The sequence below is a fragment of the Clarias gariepinus genome, chromosome 13 (genome assembly GCF_024256425.1).
Source record: "Clarias gariepinus isolate MV-2021 ecotype Netherlands chromosome 13, CGAR_prim_01v2, whole genome shotgun sequence".
NCBI classification, from domain to species: Eukaryota; Metazoa; Chordata; class Actinopteri; order Siluriformes; family Clariidae; genus Clarias; species Clarias gariepinus.
Genome location: NC_071112.1, coordinates 15,635,162 through 15,657,894, shown reverse-complemented (window position 1 = coordinate 15,657,894; position 22,733 = coordinate 15,635,162). Strand labels below are relative to the sequence as shown.

At 41.3% G+C, this 22,733-nt stretch overlaps 1 protein-coding gene across 3 annotated transcripts in view; it reads left to right on the top strand.

Annotated features, from left to right (window-relative positions):
• Nucleotides 1–939: 939 nt before the first annotated feature.
• The window catches only part of LOC128536245 (neuronal PAS domain-containing protein 3), a 237,705-nt gene continuing 215,911 nt past the window's right edge, over nt 940–22,733 (top strand). The window contains exon 1 of one of the 3 annotated variants that reach the window (XM_053510425.1): nt 940–2,013. In XM_053510425.1, the coding sequence (XP_053366400.1) occupies nt 1,871–2,013 (143 nt within the window). In that variant the 5' untranslated portion in view covers nt 940–1,870. Of the gene's footprint in view, nt 2,014–4,072; nt 4,298–4,536; nt 4,847–22,733 lie in introns of those variants that run through there. The other 2 variants (XM_053510426.1, XM_053510427.1) reach the window with 2 other exon arrangements.

Genomic DNA, 22,733 nt, shown 5'->3' with positions numbered 1-22,733 from the left:
AGATGAACAATAAATTTTTACACCAAACATCGAAATGAGAAAAATGTGATCTCAGTGACTTTTGGTATGGTGTCGGAGGTGAGTTAAAGTTCTTCTGACCTGCTGATCTGTTAGGGATTTCATGCACATCAATTTCCAGAGTTTAAACAAACAAAAACATCCAGGTCAGAGAAGAAGCTGACGCAAAGCTAGCAATCTGGATAGCAAATCTTTACTAACAGATCTCAGAATGCATAACATGTCACACATGTTATGCACACTGCTCCTGGCAGCCAAGAACAAGAAAAACCAAAACTGAAAATCTGAAGAAATGTTTTCTGGTCTCCCCCCCCAATCTTCAACAGCCTAGTTGTGCATTCTGTGATACTTTTCTGCTCAGCAGTTATAAAGTGTGTTTATGTGATTTACCATAGCCTACCTGCCAGCTCAAACTACTCTTGCCATGCTAATCTGACCTCTCTCTTCAGCAAGGTGTTTCTGCCTGTAGAACAGCTGTTCACTTCTTTTTTCTTTCTCGCACTGGGTAAACTTTAGAGACTGTTCTGCATTAAAAAAATCCCAGGAGGGCAGTAGTTTTTAAAATACTCACACCAGACTGCCACAGTCTAAGTTTGATGTGAACATTAACTGAAGCTCAAGAATTTATGCCCTCTGCTTGTGTCATTTGATTGGCTGATTGGGTAATTGCGTAAATGAAGAGGGAGTAGTGGTGTTCCTATTAAAGTGGCCGATCAGTGTATAAATTAGGATGCGTGTTTTTTTATACATTAGACGCAGAAAGTTTTACATTGTTCCTATCCGACATGAAATAGTGACACTGTTCAGGTTTTGAAAGGGTTACTGCGGCAGCATCCAGCGCGCGCTCACGTGCCTGTTCCTGATTGGCTGATGAAGGCCAGCGCGTGCTCCCAGTTCGCTCGCGCGGCGCAGTTAATCGGCTCATACATCCGCTCCCATGCGCTCCGGATCTCACACAACAACACCTACAGCGGCAGCACACACACACACACACGCACACAAACGTCAGTTAACGCACCGCTCTGTACGCCACAGCTTAGCATCCTCTAGACAGAATCTCACACGCCGTAACAGTGTCGCGTGCAGGTGAGCTCGAGATGATTCCTGTACAAACTTGAAAACAGTAATACAGGAGCGCGAGGCGAATACGTCATCGCGATTCATTTGGACGCGTAGCAGCAGTTGGTCCTGGTGACAGCCGAGCTTAGGGGTCGCGTTTAGTTTTCTGTGGAGTTGGGTAATATTTTGGACATTCTTCTTCATGCACTTTTCCGTCTGTGAGGCGACCTAATCAGTGCACAGAAGACGCTCAGAACAGTCTGTAGACTCTGTGCTGTTAGGATGTGCAACATTTGGGTATATCCACAGTTCGGAAAAGGACGCACACTAGCCTAAATAGTGTTTTAATGGATAGGAAATTAGTTATTTTAATTTATGCAGTTAAATCAAAAGTAAAAGTTAACTTCTGGAACCTTACAATCTGCTCGCATTTTCTTCCAACATCATAGTCATATGCACCGAATTACTTAAACTTTTAACAAAACAGTTATTTTTTGTGGTTAAATAATCCAAAACAGCACCTTCAGCATCCAGCTGAAACTTTATTGCTTGAGGCGTAACGGCGCGTTTCGGCTGAGCATCCCCCTCCATGCCTGCGCGAGCCTGAAAGCAGCAACAGCAGAAGCAGAAGCAGCAGCAGTCTCCGCTCAGAACTCAGCAGCGCGAGAATGGCTCAGCAGCAGCTCGTGCTCGTCACTAATGGGATTGCTCTGTGACTTGCTCGGCCGGAGGACAGGCTGCACTGACACACACGCACACACACTCGCTCGGCGGCGCGCTGCTCGGCGCGGGGATGATCAGGATCTTCCCGGACTTCAGCGTGCAGGTGACGGCGGCGGCGGGCGCAGGAGCCGCAGGGATGCCGGCAGCACGAGTCCCGGGCGCCACCAACGGCAACCCGCAAAACGTCCAGGGCTTGACCACTTACCAACAAAGGTATGTTCAGTAAACACAGCGAACGCTGCTTTCATTGAATTTCACCATATATTGACCTCTCATTTTGCCGACGCGCGCGCATTTACGCTCTGTGCTGTCATGCCGCATCAGTGCTTTTGTTTCTCATGGTCATTTAGATCTATACACATCACCGTGTAGTCAATTTGATCAGCAACTAGATTAAATGATTGCTCTAAGTACATTAATTACACCTGAGGGTTAACCGCGCTTAAATAAATATCACGCACACACACCTGATCAGCTTTTGCAATCGTGAGTCTAAAAACTTACACATGCATTTGCTATAAAAAAGGTTCAAAACCTGCCCAAATGTGTGTATCCTATCAGTTGCACACTTATAAAACATCCTCACTTAAGTGAAATCTTTAAGTGAATAGCTTTTATGTGAACCATTTCCACGTGAAAACTCCACTTAGGTCATAAAATCTAGTTGCAAGCCGACAGGAGCTTGTAAGTTTATTGCTGGTTCCACTGCAGCCAAAACTAAATTTATGAGTGTTTACAATACAGCCACTTAGGAAATGTTTCCTCGACCACTCAAGAAAACCCTTTTGAAAATAAAATCTAATACTATATAATATATTTTAGCATCTGGCCAAAAAGTCTAGGTTTCTAGTTCCAAATAAATCACCTGAAGTAGGCTGCCATATAGAGTATATTAAGTAGACCATATGGACGGCAAAATTAGTGAAACCATGATAAATATCTATACATGGTACATAATAGCCTGAGGAATGTACAGATTATTATTATTATTATTATTATTATTATTATTAAATATGAAAACTGAACTGCATGGTGTTTAACCTTTGATAACATTTAAAACAGCACCTTTCAACGTTCTGTTATTTTTAACATATGCTCAGCACATTCAGTGTTTTCCCCACTCTAGCTCACTTCAGATGAAGGACTTGTTAATGAGTTAAGAACTGTATACATGAAAGATCCCAAAAAGTCAAGTACACTGAGTCTCCAGGATTGGGATAAAAACAGAGTGATTTAAAATCATGCAGAGCCCAGTCGTGGAGGCAAAGTTCATTGTAAAACAAAGACACTTCTCTGCTTTTAGATCTGCAGTATGTGACTGTATGGCCAGTCAGTGTGTCAGGAGTTGACCTTGACAGGTCACAGGCTCTTAAACATGTTGGCTGGCTAATTATGTGTGAAAAGAATTTAATCAAGAAGTCAATCAATCAATCAAATAAACAAACATGTGCTTTTTAGATTTTTTTTTTCTGCAAAACAAAAATACACAACTATAAAACCTTCAAAACAGACCAAGTTGTTTCAACTTTGCACAACACCTTTATGAAAAGGTCTAAAGAAGTGCTGTTAAATGTTGCCATGGATTTAAATTCAGTTTTTTTTAAATAGGCCGTGTGAACTTAAATGGGACTTATAATTTGGTGATAACTATAAGGTGTTTATGATGGTGGTTCTTAAAGATTGTCATATTTACATAGTGTTCAACATGCTAAATAGGGCATTTTATTGTATTTTTTAAAATTAATTCACATCCAAAAAAGAAAAACTTAAATATATATATTTTTATTTTATGTCAAATTTGCAAACAGGACTTTTGTTTTCAGGACTATTAATCTGACACTTTAATTGCAGTTTCTTTTTTTTAACACACTGAGTAAAGCATTTAAAGGATGTAAAATAAACTGTCCTGTATGGGAAAATTTCGGATAACGGAATTACGCGTTGGAGCAACCTGTAAATTCCGCGAAAGGCAAAACTGTTTCTAACTACAACTGAGTGGCGTTGTTGCGCCGGTAGCAGAGGAGGCGAGCGCGCTAGTGCACACAGAGCGAAGCAGAGGTGGGAAAAATGCAGCTAAACGCGCACGGAAAGGCGGCTTCGCTCAGCGCCGGAGAGGACGCACTCCTCCAGGGCAAGCTCACCATGTGACGGTCCCGTGTGAGTACAGATCCGAGCCCTGTTTCACCACAAGCCGCTGAATTAAGACGCGTCCCGGGCTTGCGGCTCCAGCTCGCGGCATGCCCGTCCTCACCGCTCATGCACGCTCGCTCGCTCAGGGGGACGCGACCACTCCGCTCCGGCGCGGCGCCATGCCGCTCTTTAAACACCTCTCAGTGTCCACATCGCACCGCCTTCGCTCTCATCGGCTGCATGTCTGAATCAACGTGAAGACGAAAGAGGAGGGGGAAAAGAGAGAAAAAAGTCAGAAATCAAATAATTGCGGGAAGATGGCGCCCACCAAGCCTGGCGTTCAGCAAGACCCTTCAAGAAGAGAACGGTAAAAACAGCTCGGGTTGTTGTGTGTAACGCGTCGCCGCTCGCTCGCTCATTAGCTGCTCTGCCTGTTTTTGTTTTTGGGGATTGAGATGTCAGAAGTTTCGGGCGTGCCCTTTCCCACGGGAGTGTGTTTGGCAATCAGGTGAGGTTGATGCTCGGGTAACAGGTTTACACACACCGAGGTGGAGGAGGAGGAGAGGAGAGGAGAGGAGAGGGAGGAGGCGCGTGTTTTGGCGGACCTGAGGACGCGTTCACTGGCGCGCTCGGTTCCAGGCATGATGGCCACTGCGCGCTGCCGGGGTTTGCGGTTCGCGGTGCGGGGATTTGTGACATGTGTCGCTGACATCGTTCCCGTTTGTCTCAGCTGAGCTGCCTCGAAGCGCTAGGCCAGGCTGTGTGTGACTTGAGTAAAGGCTGGTGTTTGCGGCGGGACGGAAACGCGCGGAGACATTAGCATAAGGCAGGCAGCAGGGAGCTGTTCAGGAACTTTGAATGTACAGTAGCGCATGGATTCCTCAAGCGCAGTGACGGAGCCGAGCGCTTCCTCCAGGTAATGCAGGAAATCCCAGCACAAATCATCCGAGAGGCTGTGGCAACCTGCAAGTGTCTGTTTTGGGTTTTAATCACCAGTTTATTGTTTAATAAAAATAATAATAACAAACAGACCTTTAAGAGTGTGCATTGGTTAGTAACTCTAATCTAATCTAATCTAATCTGATTTGAGTCTGGACGCTCAGTGGTGTGTGGGTGCCTGGTACTGTCTTTCTATTTATAAAGAAACATTACTGCATGAATTTCTGAACATTTTTGCATACTTGACTGTCACATTTAATGAGGGTCTCAGTTTATCTCACTTTGACTAAATTAGCTGTTTAATCCGCAACCCAAGGCCCGTTTCATTGAAAATGAAATTGATGAAAGCTGAGTCAGCAAGATGTTTGTTCACACACTCACTTCGTTTTACCCCTTTACAACGTGTGAGCTAATAGATCGGATTTTAGATGAATAAGGCAAAAAGGTGAGCTGGATGTGGTGTACCGTCTGTACACGCATGCACACACAAACACACACACTGATCTTGAAGGCATTGTATAAACAGGCCTACTTAATGCTATACTCAGACACGATCGTCAGTAGGTGTATATGTTCAGTTTGGGAAATTGGGCCTCTGACTAGACTATCAGACAATCATAAACAAAGAAGAGGAACTTGAGTGCCTGAAAGCCTACTATTCCTAAAGCTGTCACACTTAAACGCTGAAATATAACAAAAAAAAAGAAAAGTAAAACCCATATGAGTTTTAGTCATGTAGAAGAGGCCTGGACTTTGGCATTACATCCAGCACACTCCGGCTTGCACAGCAGCAGATGTTTATGCTAAATCAGTCAGCTGTAATCTTAGTGGCAGGGGCATATTTTTGTGCCATTCTGAGCATATCGGCAAGATAGAAATCTTGAAGATGGAATTAATTTCGAGAGGAGAAACTTCATAGCCTGTGCATGGGCGCACACTTTATCACCTGTCTCCTGTTGGCATTCAGAAGGGGTTAAATCACAGCCTGTGGTTCTTCTTGAGAGCTAAAGTAAGAATGCCTGAGCATTTCTTCCGAAGGTGTTTAATGACTCTTAATGGCATGTGCATATTTACTTGTATGGACTGGCATTGGAGTAGCAACTGAGAGTTTTATTTGTGGGCTTCAGCAACAAAAATAATAAACAGGGAGAGAAACAGGCTGGCAGTTCCTATGCAGCAGCAAACTCAAAGTTGGCTTTGTGTCGAGGAAAACATTCTCTTTTTCTTTTTTCCCAGTCTTGCATTTTCTGCTGTATTAGTACAATATAGTAAATGGAGAAAAATAAATGCAAACTGGAAAAAGCAACTTAATGGTGCAGATGCATAGTGTTTGAATACTGTTATGTACCAGATATTCAAATGGATTATTTTGGATTAATGCAGATTTCTCTTTGAAGGACAGGCTTCATATGGCTGCATCAACAGGTATTTTGCAAATCGATGTATTCTTATGAAGTTATGAATCTAAGCAGAGGTAAACCTTTTAAGATAAAAAAAAAATGCATAGGCTTGTTATACTCATTTTGTTTTGCTGCTGGAATCTAAATCATAGCAAGTAAATCACCATTTTGGTAATGAATTGCAAAATAGAATACATGTTCAGCCTGTCATTTGTCCATTTATTCTTTTAAATTAAGAATGCAGTAGCATCTTCTACATATCTTACAGCTACAGTGGCACCAGCGTGCTACATCACTGAACAAAAGAATGGCCAGTTCCTCCCAGTGATCGGAACGCTGAACACAGTATAGGTGGGGAGCGCGCATGCCATTCCGATGCGTATTTATCACAATTAAGAGGGATTTCCAGCCCCATCTGTGGCTGCTTGGGCGGCGTGCAGCGCGGTGATTACGCCGTCTCTGTCTCTTTCTCCTCCACCCACTGATGTTGCTCTGAAGGTCAGTGTCGAAAGACAGACATAAAGAAGATGTAGCCCACTAAGGTAATAGTGCAGGCACGGAGCATGCTGCGCTACTGCACGCCTCACGCTGTGCGCTGCTTTATCGCCGCTTTTGTGATACACACCCCACTCGGTCAGGCGGGGGATTTTTCATTCTGCCGTACCTTTGGCTTTCATATGGAGCTTGAGCCCTTTATGTTTGTATCAGTGGTATCGGTAGCAGGAGAATCAACAGCATTAGTGCTGTAGAGGAGATAGGACGCAGCCACAAGAGAGGCTCATATGAATGGAATAACTAGCCAAGATTGGGGCCTTTTTTTCTTTTCCCTTTTTGAGTTTTACATCTTCGTAACTTGAGCACTTGTCACGCTACTATAGCGAAGCACCTTTGCCAGTCTGTTGTTAAAGACATATTAAATCACACTCATCTTTTATTGTTCTGATAAATAAACACAAAGTTTGCTGTGAATCTTGTTAGTGATCGCAGGCTTTTCAAGAATCTGGCCTTGAGTGCTATTCAGTAAATATTATCATGCGTTAGCGCTTCACAGAAAATCACCTTATATTCAAATTGAATTGCAGGCAGCGCGTAGCTTTCTTTCGTAACTGTAGTGTATCATTAGAGCTGATCTTGTGGCCTTTCAGCTTTTATTATGATTCAAGGCTGAGGTAAAACCAAACCCTCCACCTACGCATTTAACGTCCAGGCAAGTGAGACCTTTATTTAGCATCTGGCTTGAAGGACAGATGTTCTGTCCGCTCACTCCCATCTGCTTTTTCTTCCCTCGTTTAACCGCGTAGCTCCAACGCTAGCAGCATTGCCCTTTAGCTGCCTCTGCTTGCCTCCCGTCCTGTACCTCGGCTCCTTCTCCTGCTTTCAGTGCTGACAGATCCACACTCTGCTGTGAAATATGTACACACAGGAATAGATAAGGTTTGTGTTTGAACCTGCAGAGGTATAGAATTCAGTACATTTATTTATGCTTTAGAGCATGCATGGGCAAAGATTTCAATAGATGAAATATACTTCAAAGTTTCCTTCGCAGCATACTGTACTGTACTTTGGGATTTTTGACTCTTTATGGTGTATGCTGTACTCCTGAGGCACTTTCCTGTAGCACAGCATCAGATTTTTCCTCATCCCCACATCAGTCTCTCAACTCGAGTTTGACTAAATTCTGACCTGAAAAGTAACTCTCTTTAAAAAAGCAGCAGCATCACCACCAGCACCAACAGCAGTTTATCGCACTGCAATCTGACCACACACACCTGCATGACCCTTGGAGACACGCCGAGATTCTGCCTGTGAAATCGTAATTGATTATTCCGCTTAGGCCGAGCAGGAGGTAGGACATGGCCCGATTAACTCCCCATAGACCGCCCTTGTGCCGCCGAATGACACCCGCTGCACGAGTTGTGTAAATGGATTGAGAGGGACATATGCATGAGAACCCACCTGTCAGTTTAATAAGCAAACGCTATAGCAGCGATTTTGGCTGGAAATGGAAGTGAAGCCGGGTCCGGCTCACCTCGCCGATGAGCTGCGGCGTGCTGAGGTCTTTTTTGACACGCATTCCTTAAGCATTGCGTCATTTGAAGAAGGCCACCCGTGCTTGGCTTTATTTGCTGGCTTTGTGCTGCCTTTTTCCCATGGTTATAGCAGCGTGCACTTTTCCAAAGCCACACTTTAGTAGGAAGCTGCATTCAGCTGTTACTTTCTCTCAGTATGTATGTGTGTGTGTGTGTGTGTGTGAGAGAGAGAGTAACCAAGTGTGTGCGGTTGTGTGTGTGTAAAGCCACTGAATATGCTCGGGCCTCCTGAAGCCCAGCTTGCGTATTGATAAAACACTGCCATCCACATAATGCTTGGTGTGACATGTAATTGGTGAAGTGATTGTGTTTCCTTCATCTAATAAAGTCTAAAGGCTTTCTTCCTCGGGCATTTTTAGCAGACTGTGGGAAAGGTCATATTCCTAGATATGTTAGAATAGCCAGAAGCTAAAGTAAACACGCTCAGTAACTTCAGAATATTTTTAGCCTTAGAAGAAAAAAAAAATTGCTTAATATTATATTTTAAGCATAAATCTATTGGTATACTTTGAGCTTAATTTGTGCTTTTATTTATCTGTTTTATTTTGTCAGACGTACAGTATACTACTATGTAGTGATGTTACATAACACTTTCACATTGAATCTATTTGGCTCCTAATTTGATTTAAGCAGACGTGCTACATATAAAGATTATCTAGTCTCATGCATCTGGTGCCTGAAGGTGGATACCTGTTACGTTGCAACTTTCTCTGCCTTGCATACATAAAAGCTTCATCCATAGCTCAAGGCATCCTGCATTTCCACTTCTTTTTTCATATATAATCTTGGTGTACATGAAATTACACACTGAACGCTGTAGGACATTGTTAGTCGCTGAAAAATTGCCTGAAAATAGATATCCAACAGTATATAATTTCTGAACGTTTCATTTATTTTATATAAGAGCAGCTGAAACGGCACAAGCAGCCTCTTTCACTACGTCTTAAAGATTTACAGGCTCAGCTTAGCAGCTCACATTTGAAAATGTTTGAAATGAAAACGGTAAACCCTGTTTACAACATGGCTGTCTTTTTTCTTCTTCTTTTTTTTTCACCCCCAGTAGTTTAAAAGCTCTCGTCCTGCGTTCAGGCAGCACGTTAATGAAAAAGCAACATAAAAAAAAAGAAAAAACTTTTTCAATTGAATAGAAAAGAACTTTCTAGAGAGTGCACTTGAAATAGTCAAGGCATTGTGAGGTCATGTCTGTTTTTTTTTTTTTTTTAAAGACGTTATTTCATGGCTGTGCGGCTCTCTCCCTTTTAATTCCTTTGGTCGTTGTGTAGCCCTGTGTGTTCCAAAGTGTAGGTCAATAAGGATGGGCACATTGCGAATTTCATGATCTGTGTAGTGGAACAAATTGAAAGCAAAGCCGATATCAATCACGCTGAAGGCAGGGTTAATTGTTCCTGCTTTACAAGAACAGTGGACAGATAAAGCAGTAATGATGCACTCATGTCTCTGATGTGCACTCCTCTCCACATCAAATGACTAAAAACATGGCGATTGTTTACGTATTAAGTGACAAAATCCAGGAATGTGATTTCTCTTGGATAGGTTTGGTTGCTTCGTTTAATTTGCCGTTCGTCAACTAAAGTTTCAATAAACAAATTGTAAGTTGTAAATGCTGTTATTGCTATTGATTACTATCTTTGATATTAAACGTTATGCACATTGCATGTAAAGGTCACACAACAATAGAGGCGAACTGAATTGAGGAATTCCCTGTAACAGAAAGATAATAATACTGTAGGAGAGATCCTTGTTCCTGACTCTGGCCTTAAAGGACATTTTTCTCCCGTGCCTTGAAGTTGTTGAATACATTACATTTAAATAAAAAGCGTCTATTGGCACTTTTTGTGCATTTACATATTTATCTTAGGGCTTAGCCACGCGCTTCTGGGAAACTATAAATTGCAGAATTTTAAAATAAAATGTATTTTTTTCCATCCAACACTCACATATACACATATACATACACAAACATGTACCCATTTACATACAAGTACACATACGTCCCCCCTCACCCCCACCCACGTACATGTATATTTTATATACATATGTAGTATTTAATTAATTGAAGTCTGAAGTCCATGACAGCTATCACAACACAGCGGGTAATTCTGAAAATTAATGAGAATGATAATGCTTAAAAGACTGTTCCAGAGTTTGCCCAAACTCATTAACTAAATCTCTCATTTAAATACATCCTAAAGACTTTCAAATAGGGGAAAAAAATACATTGTTGCTATATAAGCACTAGCCCGAGCTGAAAACGCTGAAGATCAGAATTTTCTGCGTGACTGAAGTCAATCGTTTGTATTCAAGCTTCTCATCGTCACCCAAATAGAGATCCTGTGTTCTAATAAACTCTGGCAAAAAGTAATAATAAACAGAATTAAATAATAATAATAATATAATTAATAATAATAATAATAATAATGATTCCCAGAGCTCAGTGGGTATCTTGGAGTTTATGAATTAAATTTATTTTAAAACGCTTACTTATGTGAGGTTATTATTATTATTATTATTATTATTATTATTATTATTTAGTTTTTATGTACTGACATCCCAACAATCAATTATTTTCATTTTATTGCTTAATCGAGTAACAATATTGAATTGTGCCTAATCAAATTCAAGCATTGCTTTGTTGATAAGTTTAACAAGCACAAACAAGCTAAGCGTAACACCTCCTAACAAGTTTTTTGAAAGTATCTACACAAAACATATTGAATAGCATTCACACCACATTACGTAGTACAAGGCTAACCTCAAGGTTCGTGCATCGTCTATGTACTGCTATGAAAGGCATCTCTGCTTTCTGTACACTGCGTTGCATCACGCCCTCTTTTTTTATTTTATTTATTTTTTGACTGTGAGAACTCCTGCAGTTTTATATTTCAGGTATCGCCTTTTTGGACTACGCTCCCGTTTGCCATCATCAAAGTTCAGTCAGAGCAATATGCAATTTCGTCTCTGGTGTTAGACATCGGCTCTGTGTCCCATAGGACTTGGTCAGAAAATGAAGATCACGAAGCTAAAAGAAAAAGCAGACAGCAGGCGATGACATGCCCTCGTTTAAGCATGGCTCATCTCGTTCTCTGTCACTCACGCTTTCAGAGATCACAATAAAGTTCAACTGGACTGAACATGAATTTTTGTTTAATGCAGTCTGACCACTTGATGTTTTATGTCAGTAAAACCAGTACGTTTGTTTCTGAGTTCATTAAGACTACAAGAGCCAAGAAAACACAGAGTAAGGTTCTTCGTAGAGGATTCCCACAGAAACAAAAACGCTTTAAGGGTTTCCCAAAAGAGCAAACAAAGAACCTATTACAGTCTCTTCTTCTACAAGTATCTGTATTTATTGTAACTGGCCTGAATATTGTCGTCATGACAATCAGCCAGTCAAAACTAATCTCATAATTAGACTCACACAAGCTGCAGTCGGCCCCCACAACAGTCAGACACACAGTGTAATAGTCATATGGAGAAGTAAAAGCAGGTTTTATTAGAAATGCGTCTCACCGTACAGAAAAATGGCTTAATGATGCAATGCACATGATTTGGTATAAAGCTGCACATAAGAAAAAAACTAGGGCTGAACGATTTGATTTAAAATCTCACTGTGATTATTTTGACACATTTTGTGATTGTGATTTAAACTACGATATATAACTATTAAATATACCATAATATAATATAATATAATATAATATAATATAATATAATATAATATAATATAATATAATATATATACCAAATTATTTGACAAATGAACTTAAGTGCAAATATTTATTTATCACCTTAAAATTATAAAAAAACCCAAATGTTTAAATTATTGACAAGGCACATAAATTCCTGACTATATGTTTATTACCTGTAATAAATCACAGCGATTAAATAATTGCACCGGTCCATATTGCTGTTTCGATTTTTAATGCAGTTACAGGTAATTGTGCAGCACTATTAAGAATTAATAAAATATGTATTAATCAGGTTTGATGGAAACGAATTTTTTTCAGTATCCATGACTGTGCTTAGCTTAAGGTTCTTTGGCTCAGTGTTCTTTGACTCGGAATATCAACAACAGTCGTTGTTGAAAACATGCACAATGAGTCACACATTTATAAATTTCATTCAAATTAACATATGCATTTCCTAGTAATATAGCACCTCATGCCTCAACATAGAACCTGCGATTCAGATGCTATGTTGACTAGACAGGCAAACCATCTCTCTCTCTCTCTCTCTCTCTCTCTCTCTCTCTCTGCTCCCCCCCCCCGGCTAACCCTGTCTCTCATCTTTGTAAGAAAGAGGCAGGACCCATGCCAGGCCTGTCACCTTGCTTCCGCTGATGATGTTTTGAAGTGCCGTCATCGTTATCTGGTGTGAGCCATTTTGCAGCTTCATAGAGTCCCTGATAGTTCAACTTAATCTTCCCCCTCTCCTTATCACGGCCTTCTGACTACACCAATTAGATTTTAACATATCATATCTAATACGCCTCTTCTCCCCGCCAGGCAGGAAGTCTCTGTGCAATCCTTAGCTTTTGCTGTTTCTCTGTGATCTACAGCCTTAAGGTGTGGCCAGAAAAATTCACTTGGCTGCTCAATAGCTGTGTGTAGCAGCAGCCACGATGACTGTCTGGGACACTATAGATCTACTGTATGGAGATGTGGACTTCATTTAGGACAGACACACCAGGCCAGAACCGGATGAAGCTTAATAGGTCATCAATTTACCAATAATTCTGCAAACAATAGCCATTCATCTTCCTAGCATTCAGACTTCTGGGTATTTAAAAGGAAAATAAATCAAGTATATCTAAATATAATAATTAAAACAGGTAAATGTACAATCTGATGCCATATTTTTCAGAAATAGTTTAGGAAATATACAGCACTGTGCGAGCCGCCCCTCACCTTTCATATTAAAATACATTAAAAGACATTAAAACAAATGTTTTACTGCAGCAGGCTGCCAAGTGCCCAAAGAGACAATTTAAAAATAGGTAATTTATGTAACAACCTCTGCAGCAACCTTATTCTCCCTCTCGTCTGGTCTAACCATTCAGCATCATCAGTATACTAATCACCTGGTCTGATCATCTGTCATCATCTGCACCGGTTTCTCACTGGTTCATGCATTAAGTTAGATGCTTTTAGGCTTGAAAGGTTCATAGGTCACGTCTGAAACTGATCAGTTAGAGGGACTGGAGTGAAAAGACTTGGCAAAAAATGAGACTTAAGAGACCCAAGTCCTTCTGGAAGCCTGGAGAACTATTCCTCAAGCATGTCCGCCTCTCCGCAAGCAAAATTTGAAGGAATGATTATATTGCTTATATAATTTATCCGGTATGGGAAAAAAAATGAAGTTCACTGTATTTAATGCGTACTCTAAGCTTCCTGCAGATCAGCTTAGATGGACCAAAGGGGGTGTGTGTTGTTTCTTCAGTGCTCTTGGTAGTTGTGTCAGTCAGCCAAGCTCATCAGTATGATGTCAGGACCAGGGGTAGCTCAGTGGTTAAGGCATTGGACTACAGTTCGGAAGATCCCAGGTTCAAACCCCACAACCACCAAGTTGCCAATGTTGGGCCCTTAACCCTCAACTGCTCAGATGTGTAATGAGATAAAAAAAAAGTAAGTCGCTCTGGATAAGAGCGTCTGCCAAATGCCTAAATGTAAATGTCATTCCTGCTTCTTGTTTAAGAAGTAAATATGACAGCACATGAAATCGAATCACAATTTAATGGAAACTTAAAAGATAGGGTCAGCTTTTCTTCTAATAATTGGCAACATTGTAATTAGAAACTTTTTAATGAAATGAATGTTGGACCCCCCATTTGCCTTGTCAGCTTGTTAGAAAGCGCTTCCTCTCACTCCAGTGTTCAGGCTTTTCTTACTCAGGCAGCATGTGTACCTTTATCTTGATGAAGTGAATCACTCCTCGTGGCACGACTCGTTGTCCGTATGCACATACTTTTCTGCCTGCGGGTCCTTTAATTTTTCATTCTTTAAATGAGCAGTGCTGTGAAAACCCGCAGTGTATTACAGTGTAAAAATGACACTGCTCTCCTTTACTCGGACTGTATGGCAGAGGGCCGAACGGTTTTGGTTTATACCTTTTGGGATTAACTGTATGCTTTTATCATAAAAAAATAAATAAGTGTTTGTGTGAGCAAGAGAGTAAACAAGCCTAGAGACGATGTTCTGCAGAGGACGACCGAGGAGGGCACTGGCTCTGTTTCTGTACTACTCTTGTACTGATCTCTGTCAGATGTGTGTCAGAAGAGTCAATGTGCCAATTTAGCAGGCACTAGAATATGAATCTGTGTAATAACTCCTAAACTCACTTTAGTGCATTCTCAATAATCAGCCACATCAGGTGGGACACACACACAACTATTTGATATTAACTATTATATTATTTATATTCAACCCATATAATTCTGTAAAGGAGTACAATGTACGCGACAAAAAATTACATTTTTCATGTGAGCTAAACGTAAGGACTAAATAAGACGCAAGCAGTGCACATGTGATAAAGGGTTAAAAGATGGCAGTGTGTGACTGAGCTGTGCATCAATATTTTGACAGCTACTGTGTAGCACACCAGATGAGCACAGCATCTGCTGTGTGAGGAAGGAGGTTTTGTGTGTGTGTGTGTGTGTGTGTGTGTGTGTGTGTGTGTGGAGAGAGAGAGAGGGAGAGACGAGGGTACTGTGAAGGCTGGCACCTACTGTGTGCCCAGATTCATTGGCCCGGACATATTCCACAGGAAGTCCTACAATTCTGTTGGCATGCAAGCCTGTATTCATCATAAATATTTGAGTAATACCATAACCCAAACCATGCCCCATTCATTATAATGGTGTGAGGAAAACACTTAACACTCTCTCTCTCTCTCTCTCTCTCTCTCTCTTTCTCCCACGCTCTCTCTCTTTTGTTCTGAGAGCCCTTGTAAATAGTTTTCCATGCTACAAATGTCAGTATGTGTATTTCTGATGAACTGCGTCATTAGATATAACAAGAATAATCTTAAAAATCTCACTTCAGCAATGTATAATCTGCCGCTAGACTTCAAAGCCTGCCTGTTTACCATATCAAGGCAATGCTGTCAGAAGATATTTCTCCCTGCTTGTTTACAATAAAACCAGCAAAATTGCCAGCAATGGATGGAGACCGAGAACATTTTTTGTTAAGTTGTGACGCTCATTAAAATGAATCCTCTGTCTTCCCCATGGCCCTCCGTACGCTGCTAATGTTCTGCTGAGACCGTTTGCAAGACATTCCGAACACTTTGTTTCCTCCTGCTTTGCCTCGTCTTGGCTCGGCTGTTTAACCCCCTGCTCCGCGCATATTGTCCCGTGCTCTGATGCAGATGCTTTAATGAGCTCACTGACAAATACTGTGGATGCATGGTCTATGTTTTCTGTTTTTGTTTTGCTCTGGCTCAGGAACCTAGGTGTGTAGGAATTATGTCCTCCTTATTTAAAGAGAGTATGTTTCCGAGGAACAGAAGTGACCTTTAGGCCTTTAAATACACACAAATAAAAAAAAGACACAAGCAGTGCGGTCATTGTTGAAGTCAGGGGTAGCTCAGTGGTTAAGGCATTGGACTATGGTTCGGAAGATCAAAGGTTTAAATCCCATGACCACCGAGTTGTCCCTGTTAAACCCTTGAGCAAGGCCCATAACCCTCAACTGCTCAGATGTATAATGAGATGAAAATATAAGTTGCTTTGGATAAGGACGTCTGCCTTAATGTATGTCACATTTACTTCATTTGCCACATCAAGTGTTGGGGCCATTGGGGGTCACTAATGGGAAGTTAGTTTCTTGGTGTTTAGGTCAAGAAAAATACACACATTAGGGGTAGGCAGACTAATGATCAATACAGTATATTAGCAAATCCACCACACAAGGACAAACTCTATTGTGTCACCCAGTCCTACATTTTGGTTGCCGAAAACTGAGAAGGTGATTGCTGATGTACAGTAATATAATAAAGGAATAAAGGCAGGGTAATTAAATAGTTACTGTAACTACATTCAGACGAAGGGAAACAAACAGCTTCACATTCACCATTTGTTTGTGCCCTCAGCAATTACATACCAAATAACAAAAATGTTTCGTGAAAGTCAGTTTTCGTACTATTCGAAGTATGAATAAGAAATGCCCATACACAGTATTTGTTTATTTGTGGTTTGGACATATTGAGAGGAGAGATTGTGAATATATCGGTAGAAGGATGCTGAGGTTTGAACTGCCAGGCAGGAGGTCTAGAGGAAGAGCAAAGAGGAGATTTATGGATGCAATGAGAGAGGACATGAAGTTAGTTGGTGTGAGAGAAGAGGATGCAGAGGATAGGGTTAGATGGAGGCAGATTATTCGCTGTGGTGACCCCTGAAAGGGAACAGCCGAAAGACAAAGAAAAAAAAAGACAGTATTTGTTTATTTACTGAATTATCCATCAATGCATTACAGTGCATTATGGTATTTATTAGGGATGGGTATCACAAGGAACAGGCATAAGTGCATAACCCATGGGTCTACAGAAAATGAGCACTTATGTGTGGTTTGGTTGCATGCATGTGTGAAGGCCAAATCACTTCTTGCTTTATCCAGAGACAGACACCATCCTGAACCTTCTTGGGTGGGATGAGAAGTCCCAGTCAAAAATGTGCCTTTCCTTTGAAGACTTCAGTTCAAAGTCTGTTGCTTCTCCCCCCAGAGTCTATATACTTTGACTTAACAGCACCAGCATTGCTTCTGCTCACTGGCAGTCCGGGAGCACACAGACATGCTGCCTATGATGAATGGGGCACCTTGTCAGTTAAAATGAAAATTCTTAGCCGGGTGATAGCTTCATATTAATGCCTGTTTTATGGATTGGAGCAAGTTGTCTGAGCAAGATGAATGTGGGCGATGGGAGCGGAGATATGGAATGAAATGGCTCCTCCACCTTTCTGAGAATCCTAGGCCCTTGGGTGTGGCTTGTCATACAGGAGAACAGCTCTCAGTAGTCTGTTCTCCGGCACTGGCAGCACACATTTCCTAATCCTCTCATTCACTTAATGCGCCATTGTACACCAGTGTCGGTCACTGGAAGTCCCATTTCATCAGGCCTTTATTCCTGTTGGAAGTCCATCTTCCTTTCCCTTTCTCTGTCTCATTCTGACTCGCTGTCTGTATGTCTACACCCCCACCCCCCCCACCATAAACACACTGTTTCTTCACCAAGGCTATGCTCCTGCAGCCCATCCCTCACTGTCTCTGTCCTTCTCCCCTTCTCCGTCTGTCCTTCCCTCCCTTCCTTGCTTGGCTGTAGCTGAATGCTTTAAGTGTTGTTCAGTCAGAGCCCCTGTTCCTGACTAGCTGGCAGGCTCACACTCAAAGCTTAGTGATGTGTTCAGGCACACTGAATTCACCCCAATCTCACTGGGCTCAACCACAGCACTCAAAGCAGTGATATTGATTGCAGCACACACACGCACACACCAAAAAAACAGGATGCTTTTTCTTTCCGTGGAATTTTAATGTTTACATCTTATTTTAATCCTTATGTCCGACTGTCCTTTGAAACGGAATCCGTCCATCCCGGCACTTTGAAAACAAATTGGTAATTACAGAGACGTGACGTGAAATGGGTCTGGATCAACAGAAGACATGAAAGAGTGAGTGGGATGGGAGCTGAGGGCTTGGACACAGCCACAGCGTGAGGTCTTTGAGTGGAAAAATAGGGGATAACTTGAATGTGAAGGGTGGGGGAGTGTCGTAAAGAGGGATAACTGAAAGAGGAGAAGAGAGGAATGGAGCTGAGACCCTGGCTCGGAGCTGGAAGCTGTGAGCTGATGAATGGCAGCATCTTAGCAGAGCGAAATGCTGCTTTTACAGAGCGTCTCACATCCACCTGGAGCTAGGAGAAGCTTCACAGCTAACAGAGCCAAACTGATCTCAGTTTTTTGTTCTTGCTTGCTGTGACAGTCCTTTCGTCCATGAGTACATGGAGTACTTTGCTGGTGCTAGGTCTGAATTTCAATACTTGTCTTTTGACTCGAAACATCACATGCTCATTATTTATTCATTCATCTTCAGTAACTTCTTTATCCTGGTCATGGTGAATCCCAGGAACACTGGGTATGAGCCGAAAATACAAGCTAGGGATGAACAATCTGTTTAATCTCGCAGTATATTATCAGTATATACAGGGGTTCATGTCGTGACGTTCTCTTGGTAAGTGTCTCTCTGCAACTTTCTGCTGACAAGTGATGAGGGCGAGTTGCGTCCTGTATTCATGTCTCTTATATTTATTGAGTAAGTCTACCTACAGTAGCATGTTCATGCATCATATACAGATACATGGATATTTAAAGATGCATGGATGTGTTAAGGTCATGATATGATATCATGTGGCTAAATTCTCTTTTAATCTGTAGATTAAAAAAAAAAAAAGTCTATTATTTAAACTTTTCAACTATTGCATTGCACCTGTATACTCCAGACACTATATACACTGGTCAAGTGTCCCAAATAATGCTTGAAACAGTAGTATGCTTAATTAAAGCAGTAAATTTGAGTGGTGTTAAAGTGAAGCATGCTTTAAAAGGCATCCGGCGCTTGTCTTTATTGCTCTTGGAGAGAGTTGAGAACAGTGGCCTTCAGATTTATATCAGAGGAGTGCTCTAGACCGTCCTCTCATTGCCTTATTAATGGCAGTTGTGCTGACTGAGTCTCAGCACTGATGGGAAAGACCTTGGGTGGGTTGAAGATATCTGTGTGAATGGACATTAGTGCCCTGGCTATGGCTCTGGGAAACCGATTACTATTGTTGGAGCTAGAGCACATTTTTCACACTACAGCGTCTGCGATCGTCATGGCAAAGTTGATTTTAGCGCAAAACAGAAGTGACGTCTGTGGTTTATGGAGTCGTATTTGCTCATGCACTGTTTCGAAATACAGTATGTGACCAGTGCAGTAGGGTACCAGTGTGATCATGGACGAGGATTTAAGGTGAAGCAGACCACTGAAAAATCTGTGCAGAGGAAATGAGCACAGCGGCAGAAACGTATGAATGCTTCATATAGTCTAAATATTGAAGCTGCTCAATCTAACACTTAAGTAGACTACTTGTACATGTAATGTGATGTCTGTCTAACTCACATGGCGTAGAAATAGTGGGGTTAGTGTTAACTGATTCTTTATTGTTTTCCTGTCAATTTAGAGTAGAGAAATGCTACAGTATAGATTTAAATGAATTGTATTTAAATAATATCTAAGTCTAAAATCTTTATGCACCCAAAGGTCAGGGCTTATGTTATTCCCACTATAGTACATGTTTGTAACTTGGTAAGAACTTGGTACATGGTAAACCAGTTTGTATACTGTATTATGGTACTTAGTTCTATCATTTACAGTAGTATGGTACTATTGAACATGTACTGTATCAGGATGCTGTCAAAAATATTTTATACATGTTTAAATACCTTTGTATTAATGCATAAATTAAATACCATTTTGTATGTAAAAATTACATGCAATGATATTATGTGTACAATAATATGGTATGGTCTTTAGTATACCATACCAGTTGTATATACTAACATTATCGATTATGGAACAAAGATGCCACATTAGATACCTGCTGAACTTTGGCAGCCATTGTGTTACCCAATAAGCACCATGGTTTTCACTGCAATATTGTGGTACATACCTTTGTTCCAACCACAGTACCTACTGGAGTGCTACAGAACATACCCTCATATGGTGGTACATACTATAGTCTTGCCATGCGACCCACTGAAGCGCCATAGTATTTACCCTGGTACTCTCTAAAGTTCTATGGTGCCTAATGTATGAAGTACACAATAGGACTTTGATACAGTATATTGTGGTATGCACTGTAGCTTACCGTAGTAAACTATAATACATACCATAGTAATATTTTTTATGGGTATCTTGGACGGATTTCCTAAAACCAAACATGACTCCATGAAATCTGTGGCCAGACCTGAAACTGAAATTAAGGTCAATCGGAATTAAACTTCAAAGTGCTAGATTTCCTTTATCATTATTACATGGCTTGATGTCAGGTTATGTTTTAGATCAGTAGTGGAAACATCCTCAGGCAAAACGGAAAACTTTCAGTCAGTATTTTTGGCATTTCTACTTTTTTGCCTGAAACGAGGGAGAAAAATATTTTATTAGAGGAAAACCTGTCTCCTCTTGAGGCCAACAACCTGCCTGCTTTTACTTAAGGTGGGATGGTATGTTTTATTTTCGATATGATTCTTAACATGATATAATGTTTATGATATGAATACCTGTGCTTTATTCATCATTTTCAGCTTTTTTCCACACTGGGCTGATTGAACATGTAAAGAACAGCCAGATATATTTAGCAAAGTGCAAGTAATATTTCTCAAAAACATTGTTATGTTTACCATACATGCAACAATCGTTTATTATTATTATTATTATTATTATTTTTAATTTTCTAATTTTATTAACACGGCTCTGGTTCTGAGGCTTGGGTTCTAGATCAGTCTCTGATGGGTTCTAGATCAGTCTCTGATGGGTTCTAGATCAGTCTCTGATGGGTTCTAGATCGGTCTCTGATGTCTCTCTCTGTGCCGCCCTGGATATTTCCATTCTCCGCCCTTTTCAGCTCACTACCTCCTTCACACATCCTTGCATTCTAGTCTAGTAATATAGCTCTCCACTGATGCTGTTTAATATTGCCCAGGCTCGAGCTTTGTATAGCTGAGGTCTGTTTTGTATTTTCTCATCTGTCTTTCATGCTGCATTAGACAGAGCAATACCACACATCACAGAAACATGTAACACTTCTTCCTCCCAGCCATTCTCTAAGTGTGGCCTCAATGGACATTAAAATTTAGTCTATCTATCACTGTAATGTTACATCACATTCTGGGTAACGTCCCAGCTGGTTTGCTGTGCCTGTGTTCGGGGGAGCTGAGCAGGTCAGTGAAGCAGTGCTGATGTAGAATTGGCCTTTTCTGCAGCATTATTTGCAGGACGAGAGCCAAAACTGGCCTGGGATCAGCTAAGCACAGCAAGGCCAAAACTCATCTCAGATCTTTCAGTAGTTAGACAAGAGCAAAACATATCCCATCAGGAGAGCTGATGTTGGAATAGAGTCCCTGTCTGTCTATAAATCCATTATTGGCACAGGAAAGACTTAGACTGGTCCCAGATCAGTGCTTCCTCTGAGTCATTCCCTGGGTGTGACTCTTGGCATGTTTGGCAGTGCTTCACTGCTCCTCTGGGCGCTGAGGCTGTCAGCGGACTCAGGCCTGTCAGGAACAGAGCTTCTGCTCCCATCCGTCTTCCTGGGTTTTATGTAGATAGGTCAAAGACAATGGACCAGAGAGAAAGAAAAAGAGAAAGACAGAGACAGAGGGAAAGTCTCAGCACTGATAAAGTGCAGCAGAAAATTAAATGTTGGCTTTATTGTGGTATCCTACGTAATGACAAATGACATGTGGTAATGGTCTGAAGCTGATAGCAATGCTGCTGCCAGCCTGGTCTTCAACCACATTAATTCCAAGCAAGCAGGACTGGGCTGTGGACGGCCGCCCCGGCACCATCCACCATGACCTGCAGCACACACTGCGTAATAGACTGAGCTGCTGCAGAGAGAAAAACCACAGGAGTTCCAAGATAAAGCAGCCAAAACTTTAAGAGGGACAGAGAAGATAAACTTCCTATTTATTTACATTTAAATAACTGTTTTTCTGCCGCTCTCTTGGGTTTCAGCATGTTTTCCTCTTTCTGCCCTTTTCCCATCATATTTATTATTTTTATAAAAAACAAAATCTATCATTTAAGAGTTGGAATAGGAATTCATCACTGGTGGAAGATTGATATTGGCTTTTCGTGGCTGGAGGGGCCACTGCATGACCACACTCTCCAGTGGGTTAATAATGTTCCGATTTCTTCTTCTCGTCTCACTAATGAAACTTTTCGTCCTAATTCCTTGCTAGAGGAGAGAGAGAGCAAAAGAGAGAGGGAGCAAAGCAAAATGACAGAACAATTTAAAGGGGTTGAAAGATATACAGAGAGAAAGATGGGAACAGAGACGGCAGACACACAATGAGGGAGAGACTTGACTTGTCCTGAAATTCCCCTTTAAAGCACACACTATTGTTTGGGCAACAGGTTTATCAATTTAAGCAGGCCAAGTGCACAGCTAAATGTATGTGAAAGTTAACAAATCCCCACGGTAAATTGAGTCAGATTTCAGCATCTATGCAGAACTACTGGGGTGCGACATGGTGGATTGAACCTAATGCCTCAGGCAAGAGCAATCAAACCGACAGCTGAAGACTCTCCAGCTCCCAGCTGGG